At 33.4% G+C, this 25470-nt stretch overlaps 1 protein-coding gene across 1 annotated transcript; it reads right to left on the reverse strand.

Moving 5' to 3' along the window:
• Nucleotides 1-23129: 23129 nt before the first annotated feature.
• Nucleotides 23130-24239, reverse strand: LOC123318225. The gene has a single exon (XM_044904841.1). The coding sequence runs from the start codon at nt 24237-24239 to the stop codon at nt 23130-23132; it is 1110 nt and encodes a 369-aa protein (XP_044760776.1).
• Nucleotides 24240-25470: the final 1231 nt, after the last annotated feature.

Raw genomic sequence — 25470 nt, forward strand, 5'->3', positions numbered from 1 at the left:
TTATTTATTATATTATATTGCTGGATGGTAACTGACAGACGACTTGACTTTGTGGATGACTTTATTGACTCTCGTTATTGACTGACTGTACAACAGGTTCATAGACCGGAGCGCATTACAATCTGTGACGTCATATGCGCAGTTACATATATAAGGTATTCAATAGACATTGCATATCGTAACAATTCTGTACCTGTCACCTACTCAAAGTAACAAATATTTTACTGTATACTTCAATACGTCAATGGTTTTGAATAGGGTTTTTTTTGCTTATCAAGAAATGGTAGTCCCGTAGATCAGTTATGGCACTTTTTTGGTTTCCATGATATTGTTCTGGTTTTTTTTACAGATAAATCCCCTTTGTATTTGTCAAGAGAAATGAGATTTCGATAATTAAGTATGAACGTTGACTTCTATTCTATCTGTCTATTATATTCGTCAATGTAAACTGTTCTTTGTTTCAGGCTCAGGTAATTTCTTTTGAAATTAATTCATTTTAAGGAAACATCCTCTACACATCCATATAGCTCATGGAAAACTTCGAAAAACCGAATAAAAAAGTTACTTTCTTCCGTCATGAATTTCTTAAAATGGATTGCTGAAATTTATTAGAGAAAATAACGAAAAATTCTGGTTGCAGTAGCCTTTTTCTTGTGGTTGAAACTGGAATAATAATATTCACGAGAGTACTGAAGCTGGCATATGGAATAATGAGAAAACAATATAAAAAATTACGGTGCGTAGCGTAGCGTTAGATCTATGACGCCATTATAACTAGTGAAACTGAAAAGAGCAAATTTTTCCAATTATCTGTAGGATATAAATAGTAGATGAATCCCTAAAACAATGTTCTTGAATGACAAAAAAAAGCAGGATTGGAAATTATCCTGGTTATAGTGAACCAATGTCTCAATAAATGAGAGGATGAAATAACTCAAAACGAACGAAATTAATTCAGGAACATAATACACATTGATACAAAAGTGGACAAACAAATCAACAGTTGTTGGTTTTCATATATCTGAGTTGATTTCGTTTATTTATCGACCTTATTCGAAGGCTCACTTATTTGATATCCTCCTACTTAATTTTTACTGATAATTAGTATATCTGGTCATATTTTGAAGTTTTAATTTTTTTTATACCGTACTTGGAACGGGACCTAACGTTGTCTTGTGAGTACACCTAACAATTTTTAATTTTTTTTCAAACCTAATGTTTCATTTAGAATACACTCTATATCATGAATGATTCATTATATCAGACTTGCACTCTGAATTAATACATAACCTATTGCTTGATTGCAGGTCAAGAAGCGTTCAGTGGATTTTTTTTTGCATAGTACTTGAAACAGTACTAACTGTTAACTTTTATGATCCCCTATCAATTTTTATTTGTTTTCAAAATTAATGTTTCATTAAGAATATGCTGTAAATTCAAATATCAGACTTGCACTCCAATATTATGAATTTTCTATTTCTTGATCGCAGGTCAAGGAGCGTTCAGTCTTTTACGCATAGTACTTAAAACAGAACTGTTGTCTTTTCTCTACATCTAACAATTTTCAATTTTTTTCGAAGTTAATATTTCATTTTGAATATAGAGCGCGGGCTGGAGTTACAAATCCTACAAAAGTTTTCATTTTATAGGTTTCTCCTTCTTCCTAAAAATCTCAATGTAGTCATTCACATTGAAAAGTTTGATATTAGGATCTTCTTTTCTTCTAATAGATGTCATATTCAGAATCTCCTTCAGAATGAAAGACCTCGTCAAGCGTTTTCTCAGATTTCCGTTCGACACATACTGCTTTTTTTCTCCAACATCGGAATTTATTTTCTTCACGACTTTTTGGCTATGTTCATCTTGATTACCTTCTCTTCTTGCAGCGTGAGTGTCGGATTTTTTCTGTGGATCTTTTCCTCTTTTTCGTTCTCCTACATGTGACTTCAGAAAATTCCTGATTTGAACTGTTCTCCTCAAGTCAATTTGTTTAGACTTCAATTTTTCCAATCCCATTCTCAAGATCTTTTTTCTGTCCACCTCGTCTTCCACAATGAAAAAAATATTTAAGTATGAAACGATAAAATTCGATAGTATCAAAGTTAAAAAATGTAAACCACAACACAATATTTGCAGCACGAAGCACATTCACAACTGAATACTTTGTACATCTATTACGCTGTTATATAGCCCCTCTACCATCCCTCCCTAGCACCCCACCACCCAATTGCCCGTTCCGTCGTCTGATTCGATATTAGATTGCTGTGACTTAAAATTTCTATGGAATCAACGTATTACATTCGTTCAATTTAACTGTCACACGTCGGACTGTTTGTTGATTCATCCTTAACTTCCTATGACCAATTTTGAAGTGTTACTTTTATTAGTTGTATGATGAGCCTTGAGAAAGGAACAAAATAGTTCCGAAACGTTGGCGAATTCATAAGAGATTGTTTTTCAACCTGTCCAAAATCCTGCGATATTTTACTTATTGTGTTCAATCCATTATTTATGATACCTAAAAAGAACATATAAAATATTTTGTTATTTTGTGATACTTGAGCCTAACACTAAAAATACCTAAAATTATAGAGTGTTTTATATAATTATGAAGTTATGAAACATATGCGAATTTAAATGATAATTGTACAGAGTATTTTTCTTACAGAAAGAATATACTATATTACTGTTTATTTTTTCAAACGTTTCTGATATTATGAAATGATAAAATATCAACAATTGAAAAGTATAAGTTATCGATACAGATAATAACTATCTGGATAAGCAAGTATTGAAGCGCATTAGTATTTCAATTCTTAAGTTTGTTTCAAATCTCGCTGCTCCAAACAATATTTCAAAATTAATAATTTCTAGAGAATTCTTTTTCATCATTTACATTCACGTTGTAGATGGTATACACTTTTTTCCTGAGGAAATAAAAACTATAGAAAGAATGTCCCTGAATAGATTTAACGACTCTGATGTAAATGCAGAAATCCATGTAGGTTCCTATATATAAGTACAGAATCGTTATTTTTCATTTTCACCCTAATTATACGGAGCACTACTATCTACTTCATGAATTTCATTTTCAATGTCTTAACCGGGAAACCGAAAAATTTTGAGTATATAATCATGAATAAATAAATAAATAAATAAATAAATAAATAAATAATTAAAATGAAATATTCTCATATTATAAGAGCTAAAAACTTGGTTTCTTGAAAAACGGCATGGATTCCCCATCGAGTAACATGTGACTCAGGTGACATGACATTGAATTTTCCAAGATTTCCAGCTTTCAGTATGCTTTAACGATAGAATGGTGCAACATTCAGGAATTGTTGTCGAAGCCATAATGTATTTTTAACAGCATATCCACCAAAAAATTCTTTCGTTTCGTACTTTCATCGAAAAAAATTTGTTTAAATGAAAACCTCTATTTTAGTCGAATTATGATCCATCCTATCCTTACTATGCCCAAAATTGACAAGGTATTCCTGGATACGGAATATTCTGCTATCGTTTTTCAAAATGGGGAATTATACGGAAATAACTTGATATTAGTCCGAAAGTCACACTAAAACATTTGTAAGGCCTCACTATCTCCAAAATTCAAGACGAGAATCGGAAATTATATTCACGCCCAGTACGAAAAGAATATATCAAAAAATACGAAAAGAAGATATCAAAAAAAAAATAACCAATGCAAATGACATTCAGTAAAGTGAAAATAAAATATCGCCAAAATAATGTCGAAATTAGACATAGTCAAACTTATGCAAGTTTTTGGCCGTCCAACTTCATTTGCTGTTTAGATTAGATATTTTATGATTTCTATGCTGATCCAGCTATCGAAAATATTCGAAATGATTATGAAAAGGCCGTTTTATAGAAAAAAGTTCTATTTTGAGATGCTGGGGTTCGAATATAAATCGATAAAAATTGGAATATTTCCGAAAAATGCATCAACAATCAAATATCTCATTTCGAAATACAACTTCAAAGTTCATGCTATACAATTTCTTGTTATCGCAGGTAGTATTTATGACCAAATTGGTCCTTTGAGGGTGGAAACGTTAAGGGATAGTTTATTGTATTGGTTATACTGTACCTGTGTTATTCTGTACCTGTCACCTAATCAAAGTAACAAATATTTTACTGTATACTTCAATACTTCAATGGTTTTGAAAAGGGTTCTTATTTGCTGATCACGAAATAGTAGTAAACACCACTGTTGCATCTACATTATATTTTCAAGAAATCAACATGGATATTTGCGCGGTAAAAGCACCACCACGGCTCTCTATGAGTTGACATCAGGTATTGTTGAGACGCTTGAACAGGGTGAGGTGCCTGTTGGACTTTTTCTGGACTTATCCTAGGCCTTTGATTGCGTGAGTCACCAGAAATTGTTAAACAAATTGAAACTTTATGGCATTCGTAATAACCAACTTGAATTATTGCCTAGTTACCTGAGCAATAGGATGCAGAGAGTTTCAGTTAACACTGGCGATAAGGTTCACACGTCCAAAGATGAGATTATTGATATGGGTGTACCTCAGGGGAGTATTTTGGGGCCCCTACTTTTTATTTTATATATAAATGATGTGCCTTCAGCACTGTATAATATTGTCCAAACATTGGTTAATATTCTTATGTTTGTGGATGACGCAAATGCACTTATTAGAAAGGAAGACATAAAATCCTGCATTGAGCAAACGCGGACAGTTTTTGATCTTATCAGCAATTGGTGTAGTCGAAACGGGCTCCTTCTCAATGTGGATAAAACTGAGTGCATTATTTTCAGGACTAATAGATCTAGGGAAAATTTTCCAGAAAATATCCAATTCAATAATACCATCGTTGAAATAGCACAATCCACCAAATTCTTGGGAGTTCATGTCGATAATAAATTGAATTGGTCCGAACATATACATCAGTTGAGTAAAAAACTAAATAGTGCTCTGTATATGATAAGGGTGTTATCCCGACATGTAGACAGGCAACTTTTAAGATCCATCTATTTCTCAAGTTTCGATTCCTTACTTAGGTATGGAATAGTGATTTGGGGTTATGGTTCTGATGGCTGTAAATTATTTGTTATTCAAAAATACGCTCTAAGATCTATGTTGGACTAAAATTTGGAGAAACTTGCAGAGGGCATTTCAGACAGAATGGAATTCTCACTTTTTATGGATTATACGTTCTGGAAAGCATACTTTTTATGAAAAAAAATCCACATTATTTTGAGGATTTAAAAAATTATAATAACACAAGACATACTGTACCCTTTTTCTTTCCAATACATAAAAGGACACTAACTGAAAAAAACACTAAGTATATGTTTATAAAATTCTATAATACTGTACCTAAGAATATTTTGAATATAGTGAATTTCGCCAAATTCAAAACAGAACTCACAAATTTAATTATAGATATCGAACCTTACTCGATTTCAGAATTTTTAAACTATTCCTATGTGAACACTATAGTATAATTTGTTTTTGTTTTCTATTGTTGACGGTTTCTCATTTTTTTGTATATTTGTATTGAAAATTCTGAGAATAAAGTTGTTGTTATTGTTATTGTTATTGACTTATGAACCTCTTCTTGATTTTGAGTAAGAGTTCATTTCTATTGGTGTTTTTTGATTTGTTGAATTTACGACAATATGTATGTACAATGTCATCGTGTATTGTTATGGGGGAGTGTATTCTGTTCATCTTCTTTGTAAGATCCTCTATTTCTCTAAATTTTTTTATTTATAGTTTTAACATTGACGTTTGGGATGCCTTCGATTGGTTTCTTCGAATGGTTGGGATATTTTATGGAACATTATAAATGATCTTCAGCATTGCAAGCAGTACATTTTGGTATATTGGTTGACTAACAATGGGACATTCTGTGAGTTTCCGGACATTTTGAGCATTTTGGTGGACTTTTGAAATTTTCAGTTGTATGATCAAATAGTAAGCATTTGTTACAAGGTATCGGTGCTGGTTCTGGTGCATGACAGCGGAACACCAATTTAGTTTCAGAATAATATCTTCTGCATTCGGGAATTTGGAGTTCCAAATAATCGCCATTTGAATTCTATATATTTCATTACTTTTGAGTTGTTCCTCTAGCAGATGTTGATGGTGCATTATTCGTGTTATCTATTTCCATGTGTTCAGGTTCATTCGATTTCTTTCCCTTAATTATTGTGGTTGTTTGAAAATGATATCTGGAGATTTGTTTTCATCTTTCTTTTTCGCAGTCGCAGTCTTAACATTCTTCCACCCTCGTTTCCTCTTGGAAGCGACCTCTACCAACAAAAGGCTCAAACTCTTCCTTCAGTGTGGGAACCCAAAATGATGAAGTGCATCAGAAACTGCAAGATCCAGCTTTCTGGCCGGCTGGTGTGATAATCCGAGAATTTAATTTCAGGAATTTTTTTCAGAGGGGTATCAACTTGAACGAACTGAAACAGCGGCCAACAGCTTCTCAGGAAAAACACAAGACCTAAAATTAATCTTACAGAATGTTCAGTCCATGACCACTTCATTAAATAAAATGGAAATAATATTAACAAGCTCTAATGCTCATGTGACAGCAATAACAGAACACTGGTTATCACAGGAAGAACTTCCACTCTACAATCTTAGTTGTTTCAACTTGGCTTCTCATTTCTGCCGTTCTCGTGGTGAACATGGAGGGACAGCAATTTATTGTAAATCCTCACTTAAGTTTTCTACTAGGTATGATCTGGTAGATCTGAGTGTACGCAAAATTATTGAATGTTCTGCTATAAATCTATCCTCTTCCACAGGAGAAATTGTCATAATCTGCATTTACAGACCACCTTTGTCCAATTTTAATATATTTCTTGAACGACTTAGATCAATGCTTATCAGAATCTGTGAAACTGGTAACAATTTCATGATAACTGGTGATTTTAATATAAATTTGTTTGAAAACAGTCCTGAAAAGGTTGAGTTTGGTGCCTTGCTTGGAACGTTTGGTATTAATTTACCAAAGCCTCAAGTAACTCGTCCTGCATCTGGCGGGTGTTTGGATCTTATAATAACGAACATGGAAGGAAACTGTCAAACTTTCGAGGATCATATTTCAGATCACTCAAGTGTAATATTTTCAGCAAACTTTTTGAAACCTTCATATGAAACAGATATTTACGATGAAAGAAGTATATTTAACAACAATAGAGCTGATAATTTTATAAGTATGGTTCAAGGTGAGAATTGGAATGATTTGCTCTCTGATACAGATGATTTGAATACAGTCTGGGAAAAATTCTCGAATAAATACAGAGATATCTACAGTCAATATTTCCCCAAAACAAGGCTCAAGGTTAACACAAAAATCCGAAAATTTCCACTCACAGATAACATACTCCATCTGAAAAAACAACTGGATAACCTTTTTCTTATTTCTAGTATAAAGCCACAATTTAAACCAGCATACTTCGAAACGAAGAGAAATTAATAGGGCCATATCACGTGCTAAGAAAGACCATCTGAACAACTACATAATTAATTCTTCGAACAAAAGCAAATCCGTATGGAATATTATCAGGGAACTATCTAGTTCCAAGGAAAAACAGGCCACACCCTCCCATGATGATACATTTAAGTTGGTCAATGATTTTAATCAACTTTTTGCTACGGCTTCATCCAACCATCAGCATGAGATGTCTAAATATACTGCTTATAGAATACAGAATAAAAAACCAGCAAAATCATGTTTTGCTTTTGAAGTGACACAAGATGAGGTAATCTCGGTAATAAGATCCATTAAAAATTCAAACACATATGGACATGATGGAATTCCCATGAGAGTGATAAAACTAACTGCTCAGTATATTGCAGAGCCTTTAGCTGTAATAATAAACAGAGCACTCATAGAAGGAGTATTTCCAGAAGACCTCAAAATTGCAATTATACGACCCATCTATAAGAAAGGTGATAAAGATGAAATTTCCAACTACAGACCAATTTGTCTACTGTCCTCTTTTTCAAAAATATTCGAAAAAGTCATCGTTAATAGGATGATTAATTTTTTCAAAAAGTTTCAGATTATATCACCTTACCAGCATGGATATACAACAAACAAGAACTCTGAAACAGCTATTTTTGAACTCCTACAATCGGTAGTTGAAAATTTAGAGAAGGGCAATATTCCGTTAGCTCTATTTGTCGATCTATCTAAAGCCTTTGACTCTGTGGATCACGAGATATTACTGGACATGCTAGAATGCTGTGGAATCAGAGACAATCAACTACAACTGATTAGAAGCTATCTTCAGAGCAGAAAACAAAGAGTCACAATTACTATTGAGGGAGTCTCTTTCACTTCAGATGAGATTAATACGGTACTTGGGATACCTCAGGGCAGCATTCTGGGACCCCTTCTCTTTATAGTCTATGTTAACAACTTATGCTGCATGATATTAGAACTTGGAATACCGTGTAAACCAGTTACCTATGTTGATGATAAAAACTTTGTCGTTGGATCTACAGATACAGATGAGCTGATGAGGTTTGCCAGGCTCATTTTATGTAAGGTCACAGACTGGTGTCACGAATTCAAATTAACTATGAACATCGAAAAAACAGATAGCATGATATTTGACATTGCCAGAACAACCAGAAATTACCCTGAAAAACTCAATTTTCAAAACACTGAAGTCATGATTAATAGTGCAGTGAAATTCTCAGGAGTAATACTAGACAGGAATATGAATTGGCTACCACATATCGAATATATAAGAAAAAAGCTCAACTCTAACATCTATACCTTTTTGAGACTAAGGAATCAAGTTGATCAGGATATACTGAAGGTCCTATATTTTTCAAATTTCCAATCAATATTGTCATAAGGCATCATTTTCTGGGGAAATTCCCCCTTCATCAACCGGATATTTATTACCCAAAAGTGAGCTATGAAAACAATATATAGACTGACCTACAGGCAATCCTGCCGTGGAGTATTTAAGAAAAATGGAATTATGACAGTCTACGGATTGTATATTTACAGGCTGCTGCTTTTCATTAGAAAACACCATGGCTACTTCTCAACATGTGAGAATACAAATACCACAAGAAAAGTGCATCCTTATATCTATCCGATTCACAGAACAACGGCAATGAAAAAGACTGCTTTCTACAGTGCAATCGAACTCTTCAATACCCTGCCTAGAAAATTACAAACTACAACACTTACAAAAAGTTAATTTTCAATTTCACTGTTCAATGTGAACCATATTGTATTGATGAATTCATTCAATTTTTCAGTACATAGGTTTCTTGAGTTGACTTGTTTCACAATTTGATCATAGTTACTGTGGTGTAATGGCTGAAATTAATAAATTCTATTTCTATTTCTATTTCTATTTCTATTTCTATTTCTATTTCTATTTCTATTTCTATGTCTATTTCTATTTCTATTTCTATTTCTATTTCTATTTCTATTTCTATTTCTATTTCTCTTTCTATTTCTATTTCTATTTCTATTTCTATTTCTATTTCTATTTCTATTTCTATTTCTATTTCTATTTCTATTTCTATTTCTATTTCTATTTCTTTTTCTATTTCTATTTCTATTTCTATTTCTATTTCTATTTCTATTTCTATTTCTATTTCTATTTCTATTTCTATTTCTATTTCTATTTCTATTTCTATTTCTATTTCTATTTCTATTTCTATTTCTATTTCTATTTCTATTTCTATTTCTATTTCTATTTCTATTTCTATTTCTATTTCTATTTCTATTTCTATTTCTATTTCTATTTCTATTTCTATTTCTATTTCTATTTCTATTTCTATTTCTATTTCTATTTCTATTTCTATTTCTATTTCTATTTCCATTTCCATTTCCATTTCCATTTCCATTTCCATTTCCATTTCCATTTCCATTTCCATTTCCATTTCCATTTCTATTTCTATTTCTATTTCTATTTCTATTTCTATTTCTATTTCTATTTCTATTTCTATTTCTATTTCTATTTCTATTTCTATTTCTATTTCTATTTCTATTTCTATTTCTATTTCTATTTCTATTTCTATTTCAGATCTTCTTCTTCTCCCTCCGAAGTCCCGTAGGATGTGGACCCGCCGATCTGAGACATTTCATAAAGGCAAAAATCCTCGAAGTCTGCAGCGTTCACCGGGGAATTATCGTCGATTTTCTTTGCTTACCATAAACAGCTGTCGATTTATTCACTATCAGTTACGCTTCGTATCAATAAGAACGTAATTTAGAAGCACATGTGCTCAGCATGAGAGCCAAACAGAGACTGTACGGAGAAATATAGTAGTAGATAGTATACTATCTACTTCATGAATTTCATTTTCAATGTCTTAACCGGGCAGCCGAAAAATCTTAAGTATATAATTAAAATGAAATATTCTCATATTATAAGAGCTAAAAACTTCGTTTTTTGAAAAATGGCATGGATTCCCCATCGAGTATCATGTGACTCTGGTGACATGACATTGAATTTTCGAAGATTTCCAGCTTTCAGTATGCCTAAACGATAGAAAGGTGCAACACTCAGGAATTGTTGTCGAAGTCATAATGCATTTTTACCAGCATATCTACTAAAATATTCTTTCGTTTCGTGCTTTAATCGGAAAAAAAATTTTTAAATGGAAACTTATATTTTTAGTCGAAATATGTTTTATCCTATCCTTACTATGCCTAAAATTGACAAGGTATTTCTGGATACGGAATATTCTGCTATCGTTTTTCAAAATGGGGAATTATACGGAAATAACTTGATGTTAGTCCGAAAGTCACCCTAAAACATTTGTAAGGCCTCACTACCTCCAAAATTTTAGACGAAAATCGGAAATTATATTCACGCCCAGTACAAAAAGAAGATATTGAAAAAAAATAACCAATGCAAATGACATTCAGTAAAGTGAAAGTAAAATATCGCCAAAATAATGTCGAAATTAGACATAGTCAAACTAGTCAAAGTAACAAATATTTTACTGTATACTTCAAATCGTTAATGGTTTTGAAAAGGGTTTTTTTTGCTTATCAAGAAGTAGTAGTCCCGTAGATCAGTTATGGCACTTTTTTGGTTTCCATGATATTGTTCTGGTTTTTTTTACAGATAAATCCCCTTTGTATTTGTCAAGAGAAATGAGATTTCGATAATTAAGTATGAACGTTGACTTCTATTCTATCTGTCTATTATATTCGTCAATGTAAACTGTTCTTTGTTTCAGGCTCAGGTAATTTCTTTTGAAATTAATTCATTTTAATGAAACATCCTCTACACATCCATATAGCTCATGGAAAACTTCGAAAAACCGAATAAAAAAGTTACTTTCTTCCGTCATGAATTTCTTAAAATGGATGGCTGAAATTTATTAGAGAAAATAACGGAAAATTCTGGTTGCAGTAGCCTTTTTCTTGAAAAACGAAGTTTTTAGCTCTTATAATATCAGAATATTTCATTTTAATTATATACTTAAGATTTTTCGGCTGCCCGGTTAAGACATTGAAAATGAAATTCATGAAGTAGATAGTATACTATCTAATACTATAGTTCTCCGTACAGTCTGTGTTTGGCTTTCATTCTGAGCACATGTGCTTCTAAATTACGTTCTCATTGATACGAATCGTAACTGATAGTGAATAAATCGACAGCTGTTTATGATAAGCAAAGAAAATCGACGATAATTCCCCGGTGAACGCTGCAGACTTTGAGGATTTCTGCCTTTATGAAATGTCTCAGATCGGCGGCTCCACTTCCTACGGGACTTTGGAGGGAGAGGAAGAAGATCTGAAAGAGGTCGCTCCCAAAAGAAAACGAGGGAGGAAGAATGTTAAGACTGCGACCGCGAAAAAGAAAGATGAAAACAAATCTCCAGATATCATTTTCAAACAACCACAATAATTAAAGAAAAGAAATCGAATGAACCTGAACGCATGGAAATAGATAAAACGAATAATGCACCATCAACATCTACTACAGAAACAACTCAAAAAACAATAGACACCCAATAACGAATGAATAATAATCCAAGAAAAAACATAAACAAATACTTTTCACCAAAACTGAATCAAATTGAATTCACACAATACCCGATTTTTATTTAAAATCATTCCTGAAAGTAATGAAAAAGATAGAATTCAAATGGCAATTATTCGGAACTTCAAATTCCCGAATGGAGAAGATATTATTCTGAAACGAAATTGGGATTTCTTTTGAAGTAAAGTACTGATAAAATACAACTGGAAAAAACCCTGAACGAATTAAAAGCAGAAAAATTACGAATAATTACAGGAGAAATAAATGCGTTCGAGACAATACTCAACAATGGTCTATTTTATATAAATTGTCACTACATGGTGTTCCGCTGTCATGCACCAGAACCAACACCGATACCTTGTAACAAATGCTTACTATTTGATCATACAACTGAAAATTTCAAAAGACCACCAAAATGCTCAAAATGTCAGGGAACTCACAAAATGTCCCATTGTAAGTCAACCAATACACCAAAATGTACTCCTTGCAATGCTGAAAATCATTCAGCATGCTCCATAAAATGTCCCAACCATTCGAAGAAACCAATCGAAGGCATCCCAAATGTCAATGTTAAAACTATAAATAAAAAAAACTAGAGAAATAGAGGATCTTACAAAGAAGATGAACAGAATACACTCCCCCATAACAATACACGATGACATAGTACATACATATTGTCGTAAATTCAACAAATCAAAAAACACCAATAGAAATGAACTCTTACTCAAAATCAAGAAGAGGTTCATAAGTTAATATAATGTAGATACAACAGTGGTGTTTACTGCTATTTCGTGATAAGCAAATAAAAACCCTATTCAAAACCATTGAAGTATTGAAGTATACTGTAAAATATTTGTTATTTTGATTAGATGACAGGTACAGAATAACACAGGTACAGTATAACCAATACAATAAACCATCCCTCAACGTTTCCGCCCGCAACGGACCGATTTGGTCATAATTACTACCTGCGAGAACAAGGCATTGTATAGCATGAACTTTGAAGTATTTTGAAATAAGATATTTGATTGTTGATGCATTTTTCGGAAATATTCCAATTTTTATCGATTTATATTCGAACCCCAGCACCCCAAAATAGAACTTTTTTCTATAAAACCGCCTCTTCAAAATCATTCTGAATATTTTCGATAGCCGGATCAGCATAGAAATCATAAAATAAGTAATAGGTAATAATTATGACCAAATCGGTCCGTTGCGGGCGGAAACGTTGAGGGATGGTTTATTGTATTGGTTATACTGTACCTGTGTTATTCTGTACCTGTCAACTAGTCAAAGTAACAAATATTTTACTGTATACTTCCATACGTCAATGGTTTTGAATAGGGTTTTTTTTGCTTATCAAGAAATAGTAGTCCCGTAGATCAGTTATGGCACTTTTTTGGTTTCCATGATATTGTTCCGTTTTTTTTACAGATAAATCCCCTTTGTATTCATCAAGAGAAATGAGATTTCGATAATTAAGTATGAACGTTGACTTCTATTCTATCTGTCTATTCTATTCGTCAATGTAAACTGTTCTTTGTTTCAGGCTCAGGTAATTTCTTTCGAAATTAATTCGTCTTAATGAAACATTCTCTAGACAATCTAGACATCCATATAGCTCATGGAACAACAATTAAGGTGACTTTTTCGAGAACTTCGAAAAACCGAATAAAGAAAGTAATAGGTAATAATTATGACCAAATAGGTCCGTTGCGGGCGGAAACGTTGAGGGATGGTTTATTGTATTGGTTATACTGTACCTGTGTTATTCTGTACCTGTCAACTAGTCAAAGTAACAAATATTTTACTGTATACTTCCATACGTCAATGGTTTTGAATAGGTTTTTTTTTTGCTTATCAAGAAATAGTAGTCCCGTAGATCAGTTATGGCACTTTTTTGGTTTCCATGATATTGTTCTGGTTTTTTTTACAGATAAATCCCCTTTGTATTCATCAAGAGAAATGAGATTTCGATAATATAGTATGAACGTTGACTTCTATTCTATCTGTCTATTCTATTCGTCATGTGAACTGTTTTTTGTTTCAGGCTCAGGTAATTCCTCTTGAAATTAATTCGTCTTAATGAAACATCCTCTACACATCCATATAGTTCATGGAACAACATTGAAGGTGACTTTTTCGAGAACTTCGAAAAACCGATTAAAAAAGTTACTTTCTTCCGTCATAAATTTCTGAAAATGGATTGCTCAAGGTGAACTCAAGGTAAGTTTATGATATTTAAAAAATCTGAATTTCTGAAGCCTATACTTTTTACATTTTGTTTGATGCTTTATGAATTTTTGATGCACATCTTCTTCATTCGCAACAACATAATTCTGAATAATTATTCTCAAAAGTAGCTATCCACTGGAATTAGGTGTAAACTTCCTTAATATTATGTCAAATATGTAATCTTTCGTTCAATACATCCTAGGTTTTTTGATTTTTCAATGAGAAATCCTGCTGGTTCATACAACATACAATTTTGAAATATTATCGTTTTTTCCTATAAGGCGAATAGAACTTTTTTTCGAAGAAAAAGGTATTTATGTAACTTGATAACACAAGGAAAAATCGATTCATAGTTCATGCTATGGTGATTTTTTTTTTCAGAAGGGCCTATAATGAATTAATCCGATTTTTACTTCTTCTTTTTATGTAGAGTTCTGGAGATATTGGACAAATAACTGGAGAACGAAGAAACAAAGCGTCACAAAGGAAACAAACTGTCGAGCCCTATTTGTTGTTTTAGGAGGGTCTTGTTGAATTTGAGATGCATCTTCAATTTCCTTCTGCACGTAAGGATTTCGATATATTTTTTAAATTATTTCATGTATTAAATGTGCGTTATCCTGGTACATTGCACTTATACAGTGCTGTGTTTTTGACATTGTTACGAAATCAAATGTTATTCCTCCTCATATATTCGCATTCGAATAAATCACAGTCTATACATAGATGACCTTAAACTATATGGTGCCAATTTCGAACAGATAAAGAGACTCCTAGAAATAGTGTCGCTCTTTAGCGATTCCATCGGTACGAGTTTTGGGGTGGATAAGTGTGCGACCCTGGAAGTGAGGCGAGGAAAAATTCAAAACACAAGCCTTGGAACTACATTAATAAATCAAACTACCATACCATCCCTGAACGTGGATGATTCATACAAATATCTCGGAATAAAACAGGCTTTAGATATCAAAACATCAGAGATGAAAGAACTGTATCGTGAGAAAATACTTAGAAGAGTCAACATGCTTTTAAGATCAAAACTGAATTCTAGATCTCTATTTACTGCCATCAACATCTGGGCTATACCAACGGTAGCGTATTCTTTTGGCATTATAACGTGGTCGACAACCGACCTACAAGAAATGGACAGAGCATTGAGACGTATGCTCACGAAACATGGAGTCCACCACCCTCATTCCTCGACGATAAGACTATATCAAGGAGGTCGAGGGCTACCAAGCCTGGAGAAAATCCATCAAGAGAACATCACTACATTAAGAAATTACTTTCTGAGAAAAAACTCACCTTTCTTCCAGGCGATTCGGGAGGCAGAGAGTATATTGGCCAAACAGGAAGAAACCTCAGAGCTAGGATTGCAGAACATAAAAGAGACTGCCAATTAATGAAACCCAAGTGTGGCCTGTCCAAACATACAGTAGAGACAGGACACAAGTTTAAATTTGACGATTGCAGGGTCATAAAATCTTGCCCAAACCAAGAAAAAAGATGCTTCCAAGAAATGTTGGAGGTACAATTTAAAGAAAATACTCTGAACATTCAGAGCGATACAGGGGAAATAAATTCCATTTACTGCAATTTAGTACAGCTCATTAAGAAAAAACATAATAATATAACAAATGGCTCAGAGGTTCCTTCTTCTTCTTATCCCTCTGGTGTAGGTTAGTACCGTTTTTGTCAGTGGATTGTTTGTTTCTTTCTGTTATTCGATGTTCTGTGAACATAACCTGTAAGATAAGCCGTGCCATTTACCGACAGTGTGGTAAAAGTTTTTGTTGAAATATATGAAATATAGCAAGAATCTTGTAACTCATCTGCATCAATTTGCACAATCCTTGAAGGTTGGAGTGTTTTTCATAAAGATTCGTCAGATGTTTTCTGAGAACCTAATTTCAGACCATAGTATTTTGCTCGGATGGAGCGAGGCTTTTGTGAAACCTCACATTGAGTGAGTTAAACTTAAAAAATGTTTTTGTATTTGTGTTTTTAATGGCTTTGTTTTTTAATATTAAAAATTTTCAGACCTCTGATGAAGCTACACAGAAAGTAGCGAAAGCTTAGGAATCAATAAAGAGAAATTAACTAATAGTGGCCTTTTTTGACTCAGTTTGCACCCGATAACCAATCTCAATTTCAAAATAAATATTGGAAATGATTCAAAGTGAGAATGTAAATAGATTCGACGGATAGTTGTATTTATTTCTTGGGAATACACCGAGAGATAAATTTGAAGATAATATTTACTTCACCAAAATTTATTCTTTCCTCAAAACCAGTAATATATCAATTTTGATTTGATATGATATACTTGTTTCAACACTTGTGCAAAGTTGGATTGAGTAGAAAAGCTTCTTTCATTCAAGTATTCAGTCTCTTTCCTTCAACCGGACAAATCACTAAGATCAAGAGGTATACAAATTCATTCCGAAAATTTTTCTACACTCATATGAAATATTTCAAATTCTCATTTCAAAATGTGTACTATACTCTCAAGGAATATGTAAATTTTCTTGAGTAAATATTAACTGTTTTATTAGATTCGAGTATATTATCTACTCATTTGAAAAACTAAATATATTTGAATTTTGAGAATAAAGTGTACTTAACTCAACACTATTATATTCTTGCTTATATATGAATCTATCATTAACTTCAAACAAATATGATCCATTTGGTTGAAGAAAAGATTTTTTTGCGTAAGGTTAGATCTATGACGCCAATATAACTAGTGAAACTGAAAAGAGCAAATTTTCTCGATTATCTGTAGGATATAAATAGTAGATGAATCCCTAACAGTGGCGGCTTGTCCTATGAGGCAGGTGAGGCAGTGCTTCACCAAATAAATGCTGGAGATTACACGTATTAATCGAATATTTTATTAATCCATTTCATCATCTTTTCAGTCCAATTTTTGAATTTTCCCATCATACCGTACGGCATTCTGTTTTCAATAATAATCCTGCTCAATCTTACGATTCTTCTATATTCATCCCACTTCCTCTTTGAGAAGTAAGAGGTTTGAGGCATGCCTACGCGCTTCCTTGTCTAGCGCGTGATTTACATCGATGCGACGCGAATATATCCTCACGCCTTTGAAAGCGGCTTCTGCTTCTAATGATCATTTTGAGGCATGCCTCGGCTATCGTACGGCGAACATTCCATGTCCTCGGCAAACTGCAATTATTCTGCACTGTTCAGGAAGCGGGAGATAGCGCTTGTATCTTCCAAGAATACGTGAAGTTTAAAAGAATTATCAGGCAAAGAATTATTTTCCTATGTGTAGATATGTATACAGGGTGTTTCCGAAGGTGAGGCTTTTTTTTCAACGGAATAGAAGTGGTTAAAATGAAGCGTTTCACCAAGAATAAAATATCCGAAACTTTCAAAATGAAAAAGTTGAAAAAAAAAATTTGAAAATTATTACTGAAATAGATCCTTATACACCTTAGACCGTTTGTTAGGTGAATTATCGCAAAGCAGTGAGAAAAAACTTATCTGCTGATTCGACCATGTGTTTTCGTTTAGGATGTTGGCTCGTTCGATATTTACGTGGTAATGAAAATGGAAACTTAGGATTGCCGAATTGTTCTCATTATTTTTTAGTAACTTTAGTCCGTTTGCAACAGCCGAGAATTCTCTAGAGAATTTACTCGAGAATTCATGCGCCGTGAATTCTTTACCGTTACATACGCACTTTCTGTAGAATTCACTGTTCAGGTGCATACAAAATAATCTCTGCACTTTTCATACCAAAATTTGGTAGAGAATTCTCCAGAGAATATTCAAAATCTCACCTATAAAATTGGTTTAAATTATTCACGAATTTTCTCACAATGGGCATCACAATCTTCTTGTTCGAACATTCCAACAATCGTCCTGAAAATGAGATGAAATGGGGAAATATCATAGCACTTTTTCAACATAACTACCATAGCGATTTCAAGAAACTGCCTCGATTTTCTAATTTTTTTTTTCATCCTGAATGTAACGATATACCAATTATGATTATCTCAAAAGTGACCTGATGCATCTAATCCGATGAACTTGGTTCTGAACCATCCATTGACCAGCCATATGTTTATATGTTGTGTTTCGTTTTTGCGATGACGGAGTCAGCTTCCACAGTCCCGTACTTGAAATTTAATGAGATTTCGTCGAACTTCTGGGAGTTGTATCTCAGCCATCTTGGATATTTTATGTAGACAAGACAATTTTTGGTGAAACGACTTATTTGATGAGTTCCAAAAAAAAGCCTTACCTTTGAAAACACCCTGTATACAGTAGTGTTCGCTTACAACGGCTCCGTTTTCAGCGAACTTTCGCATATAACGAACCAATTTTTAGAAAATAAAAATAATAGTTAATTCCTGATATCTATTTACATTTATCCTTTATTGCGAACTTTGCTTTTAGCAAACCGTTTTTGGCGATCCCTTGAGGTTCGTGTTTTTTTCTGATATGCCTCACCATCTCATAGTGTCACGGGCCGCCACTGATCCCTAAAGCAATGTTCTTGAATGACAAAAAAAAAGCAGGATTGGAAATTATCCTGGTTATAGTGAACCAATGTCTCAATAAATGAGAGGATGAAATAACTCAAAACAAACGAAATTAATTCAGGAACATAATACACATTGATATAAAAGTGGACAAACAAAACAACAGTTGTTAGTTTTCATATATCTGAGTAGATTTCGTTTATTTATCGCCCTAATTCGAAAGCTCACTCATTTGATATCCTCCTACTTAATTTTAACTGACAATTAGTATATCTGCTCATATTTTGAAGTTTTAATTTTTTTTTATACCGTACTTGGAACGGGACCTAACGTTGTCCTTTGAGTACAGCTAACAATTTTTAATTTTTTTTCAAACCTAATGTTTCATTTAGAATACACTCTATATCATAAATGATTCATTATATCAGACTTGCACTATGAATTCATACATATCCTATTGCTTGATTGTAGGTCAAGAAGCGTTCAGTGGATTTTTTTTGCATAGTACTTGAAACAGTACTAACTGTTAACTTTTATGAACCCCTATCAATTTTATTTCTTTTCAAAATTAGTGTTTCATTAAGAATATGCTGTAAATTCAAAATGAATCATTATCAGACTGGCACTCCAATATTATGAATTTTCTATTTCTTGATCGTAGGTCAAGGAGCGTTCAGTCTTTTACGCATAGTACTTAAAACAGTACTGTTGTCTTTTCTCTACACCTAACAATTTTCAATTTTTTTCGAAGTTAATATTTCATTTTGAATATAGAGCGCGGGCTGGAGTTACAAATCCTACAAAAGTTTTCATTTTAAAGTTTTCTCCTTCTTCCTAAAAATCTCAATGTAGTCATTCACATTGAAAAGTTTGATATTAGGATCTTCTTTTCTTCTAATAGATGTCATATTCAAAATCTCCTTCAGAATAAAAGACCTCGTCAAGCGTTTTCTCAGATTTCCGTTCGACACATACTGCTTTTTTACTCCAACATCGGAATTTATTTTCTTCACGACTTTTTGGCTATGTTCATCTTGATTACCTTCTCTTCTTGCAGCGTGAGTGTCGGATTTTTTCTGCGGAACATTTTCTCTTTTTCGTTCTCCTACATGTGACATCAGAAAATTCCTGATTTGAACTGTTCTCCTCAAGTCAATTTGTTTAGACTTCAATTTTTCCAATCCCATCCTCAAGATCCTCTTTCTGTCCATCTCGTCTTCCACAATGAAAAAAATATTTAAGTATGAAACGATAAAATTCGATAGTATAAAAGTTAAAAAATGTAAACCACAACACAATATTTGCAGCACGAAGCACATTCACAACTGAATACTTGGTACATCTACTCCGCTGTTATATAGCCCCTCCACCATCCCTTCCTAGCACCCTACCACCCAATTGCCCGTTCCGTCGTCTGATTCGATATTAGATTGCTGTGACTTAAAATTTCTATGGAATCAACGTATTACATTCGTTCAATTTAACTGTCACACGTCGGACTGTTTGTTGATTTATCCTCAACTTCCTTTGAACAATTTTAAAGTGTTATTTTTATTAGTTGTATGATGAACTTGAGAAAGGAACAAAATAGTTCCGAAACGTTGGCGAATTCATAAGAGATTAATTTTCAACCTGTCCAAATTCCTGCGATATTTTACTTATTGTGTTCAATCCATTATTCATGATACCTAAAAAGAACATATAAAATATTTTGTTATTTTGTGATACTTGATTCTAGCACTGAAAATACGAAATATTAGAGAGTGTTTTATATAATTATGAGTTTATAAAACATATGCGAATTGAAATGATAATTGTCCAGAGTATTTTTCTTACAGAAAGAATATACTATATTACTGTTTATTTTTTCAAACGTTTCTGATATTATGAAATGATTTCTAAAAACTTGGTTTCTTAAAAAATGGCATGGATTCCCCATCGAGTAACATGTGACTCTGGTGACATGACATTGAATGTTCCAAGATTTCCAGCTTTCAGTATGCTTTAACGATAGAATGGTGCAACATTCAGGAATTATTGTCGACGTTGATTTCAATGCTGATCGATATCGAAAATATTCAAAATGATTTTGAAAAGGCCGTTTTGTAGAAAAAAGTTCTATTTTGAGATGCTGGCGTTCGAATATAAATCGATTATTAATTGGAATATTTCCGAAAAATGCATCAACAATCATTTATCTTATTTCAAAATACTTCAAAGTTCATGCTATACAATTCTTTGTTTTCGCAAGTAATAATTACGACCAAATCGGTCCGTTGCGGGCGGAAACGTTGAGGGATGGTTTATTGTATTGGTTATACTGTATCTGTGTTATTCTGTACCTGTCACCTAGTCAAAGTAACAAATATTTTACTGTATACTTCAATACGTTAATAGTTTTGAATAGTGTTTTTTTGCTTATCAAGAAATAGTAGTCCCGTAGATCAGTTATGGCACTTTTTGGTTTCCATGATATAGTTCTGTTTTTTTTTTACATAAATCCCCTTTGTATTCATCAAGAGAAATGAGATTTCGATAATATAGTATAAACATTGACTTCTATTCTATCTGTCTATTCTATTCGTCAATGTAAACTGTTCTTTGTTTCAGGCTCAGGTAATTCCTCTTGAAATTAATTCGTCTTAATGAAACATCCTCTACACATCCATATAGCTCATGGAACAACATTGAAGGTGACTTTTTCGAGAACTTCGAAAAACCGATTAAAAAAGTTACTTTCTTCCGTCATAAATTTCTGAAAATGGATTGCTGAAATTTATTACAGAAAAAAACGAAAAATTTGGTTGCAGTAGCCTTTTTCTTGAGGTTGAAACCGGAATAATAATATTCCCAAGAGTACTGAAGCTGGCATATGAAATAATGAGAAAACAGTATGAAAAACTACGGTGCATAGCGTAACGTTAGATCTATGACGCCATTATAACCAGTGGAACTAGCAAATTTTTTCAATTATCTGTAGGATATAAATAGTAGATGAATCCCTGGAACAATGTTCTTGAATGACAAAAAAAAGCAGGATTGAAAATAATCCTGGTTATAGTGAACAAATGTCGCAATAAATGAGAGGATGAAATAACTCAAAACAAACGAAATTAATTAAGGAACATTCGATATAAAAGTGGACAAACAAAACAACAGTTGTTGGTTTTCATATATCTGAGTTGATTTCGTTTATTTATCGCCCTAATTCGAAGGCTCACTCATTTGATATCCTCCTACTCAATTTTAACTCATAATTAGTATATCTGCTCATATTTTGAAGTTTTAATTTTTTTTTATACCGTACTTGGAACGGTACCTAACGTTGTCTTTTGAGTACACCTTACAATTTTTAATTTTTTTTTCAAACCTAATGTTTCATTAAGAATACACTCTATATCATAAATGATTCATTATATCAGACTTGCACTCTGAATTCATACATATCCTATTGCTTGATTGCAGGTCAAGAAGCGTTCAGTGGATTTTTTTTTGCATAGTACTTGAAACAGTACAAATTTTTTTCGATGAAAGTACGAAACGAAAGAATGGGGAATCCATGCCATTTTTTAAGAAACCAAGTTTTAGCTCTTATAATATGAAAATATTTCATTTTGATTATATACTTAAAATTTTTGGGTTTCCCGGTTAAGACATTGAAAATGAAATTCATGAAGTAGATAGTAGTGCTCCGTATAATTAGGGTGAAAATAAAAAATAACGATTCTGTACTTATATATAGGAACCTACATGGATTTCTGCATATACATCAGAGTCGTTAAATCTATTCAGGGACATTCTTTCTATAGTAATTTGTCGATCGTATTCCTTCAACTAGAGATTGATAGTGGTCGTGGGATCGGAATAAATTTCACAAAGAACTCCAACTTCTTCTATGAGCGACGTTTCGCAACTTTATTGTTGCTTTCTCAAGCTCTGAAAAACATACAGACAACAGTGAATATACAAACATTACACAACATTAAAAAAAAAATTCTCTACCTAGAATTCAACTGTGTTCCTCTAGTCCATGACAAAAAGATCGCAATAACATGTAGGTAAAACAGGTGACAGCGACACACTCCTTCCCGTCGTCAAATTCATACTGAATTTCATATTGTTGAATATTTATTATTATAGTACATCTGAACGGAAAAGAAATGCGCCTCCGTCATCGCTTTCATAAGAAGAGAAACATGAAAATACCGTTGAACAGAGAATTCACAAAATCTCACGAACTGGACAAATATTGGACAAACTAACTATTCTACTTTGAACATCAATATTTCTTGAATAAAATCAAATTACACCTAAAACAAAAAACAAAAAAACTACCTGAATTTAATATTTTGTCGTGCGTATATATTTAGTATGTTGCTATATATAATGCTAAGATTAGCGCAGTCACTTCTTAGGTTGACAGTGTCGGCCAAGTTTATTTGGATCATCTCCCCCACGTTGCGTTTAAACCAATTGGCCTCCCGATCTAGCACTGTGACATCTTCGAATATAAAAGAGTGTCCAGTTTCAAAATGGTGTGATGCTAACGCTGTTTTGTTTGGTTTATTCTGATTCTGGTTTTTACAATCGTTGGTATGTTGGCTTATCCGTGACTTTAGGTACTGTTTGGTCTGGCCAATATATGATTTCCCACAAGAACATGGTATCTTATATATTACGTTTGACAACGATAATAACGGTGTGGGATCTTTCAAACGCGTGTATAAACACTTGGTGGATCTGACATTGTAAAAGGCCAATTTGGTATTGCTGTCGAACACTGTACTTATTCTCTGTGAAAGCCCATCAATGAAAGGAAACTTGTTAAACTTACACGGAGTCTTTTCTGAGTTGTTAAAGGCCCTATGTTGTCTGAAGTAAGAATTTAAGCACTTATTCACGAAGGTATTCGGGTAGTTGTACATCTTGAGAATGTTTTTAATAGTTCCCAAATTGGAGTCATGAAAGGTATGGTGACTGAGGTTCATCATTCTGTGAAGTGAACCCTTAACAGTACTCAACTTATGGCCAATAGGGTTGTAGGAGTGGTAATTTAAAATTCTGCCCGAGCTAGTTGGCTTGGTGAACCAATTCGTAAGTAGGGTTCCACACTCTTTTCTATGTACTTCAACATCTAGAAAGGCTGGTTTATTATCTCTTTCTGTCTCCATGGTAAACTGAAGTTTTGGGTTGAATGCATTGAAGTAATCTAGGATGGTATCGAATTCCTCCTCGGGCACTGTTGTGATCGAATCATCCACGTATAACCAGAAGAAGGGAAGAACAAAAGGTAAGTTCGCCAACACCGAAGACACCAACTCATCCATTGCTATCTCTGCTAGAATTGGACTAAGAGGGTTGCCCATGGCACTTCCGTCTAGCTGTAAATATATGTTCCCTCCAAAACTGAAGTAACTCGAATCGAAATAAAACTCGATCATTTCTAGAAATATCTTCTTTGGAATGTTCGTATATGCGGATATGTAAGACCATCGTTTAGAGAGTGTGCTCAGAACTAACCCTTTTGGAATATTTGTAAAGAGGGAAATGACATAGATGTCATTAGAATGAAATGAGCTTGTAGTGATAAGGCAGCTGTACATTGTTTAAGTACTTCACAAACTCAAATGAACTTTTCACCTTGTAATTGAAAGTTGTTGTTACTGGTAAGAGTATCTGATGTAAAAAGGTTGCCAAGTTATAACAAGGGGCGTTAACACAGCTAACAATTGGTCTTAAGGCAAAATTTTCTTTATGTGTTTTTCTCAACCCGTAGATCTTAGGGGGGACCGAATTGTGAGTCATAATCTTCTTGCTAAGTGTTTTTCTTATAAACTGATTCTCTACCAACTTTTTTGCAAACTCATTCACACGTTTTTGATATTTCATCATTGTCAGACGGTCAGACAAGGGGAACTCAACAGTTATCATGCTCAAAAAGGACTATGAAGAGAAAATGCAAGAAACGCTTAGTGACAGAAACATCTATAAACCAATCTGCAGAGATCCTACCATGAAATATCAAAACGTGTGAATGAGTTTGCAAAAAAGTTGGTAGAGAATCAGTTTATAAGTAAAACACTTAGCAAGAAGATTATGACTCACAATTCGGTCCCCCCTAAGATCTACGGGTTGAGAAAAACACATAAAGAAAATTTTGCCTTAAGACAAATTGTTAGCTGTGTTAAAGTCCCCTTGTTATAACTTGGCAACCTTTTTACATCAGATACTCTTACCAGTAACAACAACAACTTTCAATTACAAGGTGAAAAGTTCATTTGAGTTTGTGAAGAACTTAAACAATGTACAGCTGCCTGATCACTACAAGCTCATTTCATTAGATGTCATTTCCCTCTTTACAAATATTCCAAAAGGGTTAGTTCTGAGCACACTCTCTAAACGATGGTCTTACATATCCGTATATACGAACATTCCAAAGAAGATATTTCTAGAAATGATCGAGTTTTATTTCGATTCGAGTTACTTCAGTTTTGGAGGGAACATATATTTACAGCTAGACGGAAGTGCCATGGGCAACCCTCTTAGTCCAATTCTAGCAGAGATAGCAATGGATGAGTTGGTGTCTTCGGTGTTGGCGAACTTACCTTTTGTTCTTCCCTTCTTCTGGTTATACGTGGATGATTCGATCACAGCAGTGCCCGAGGAGGAATT

Source organism: Coccinella septempunctata, chromosome 8, assembly GCF_907165205.1.
Source record: "Coccinella septempunctata chromosome 8, icCocSept1.1, whole genome shotgun sequence".
In the NCBI taxonomy this organism is placed as follows: Eukaryota; Metazoa; Arthropoda; class Insecta; order Coleoptera; family Coccinellidae; genus Coccinella; species Coccinella septempunctata.

Excerpts from the sequence above, each read along its gene's own strand:
- LOC123318225 (XM_044904841.1), bottom strand. The coding sequence starts at position 24,239 with ATGATCGAGTTTTATTTCGATTCGAGTTACTTCAGTTTTGGAGGGAAC.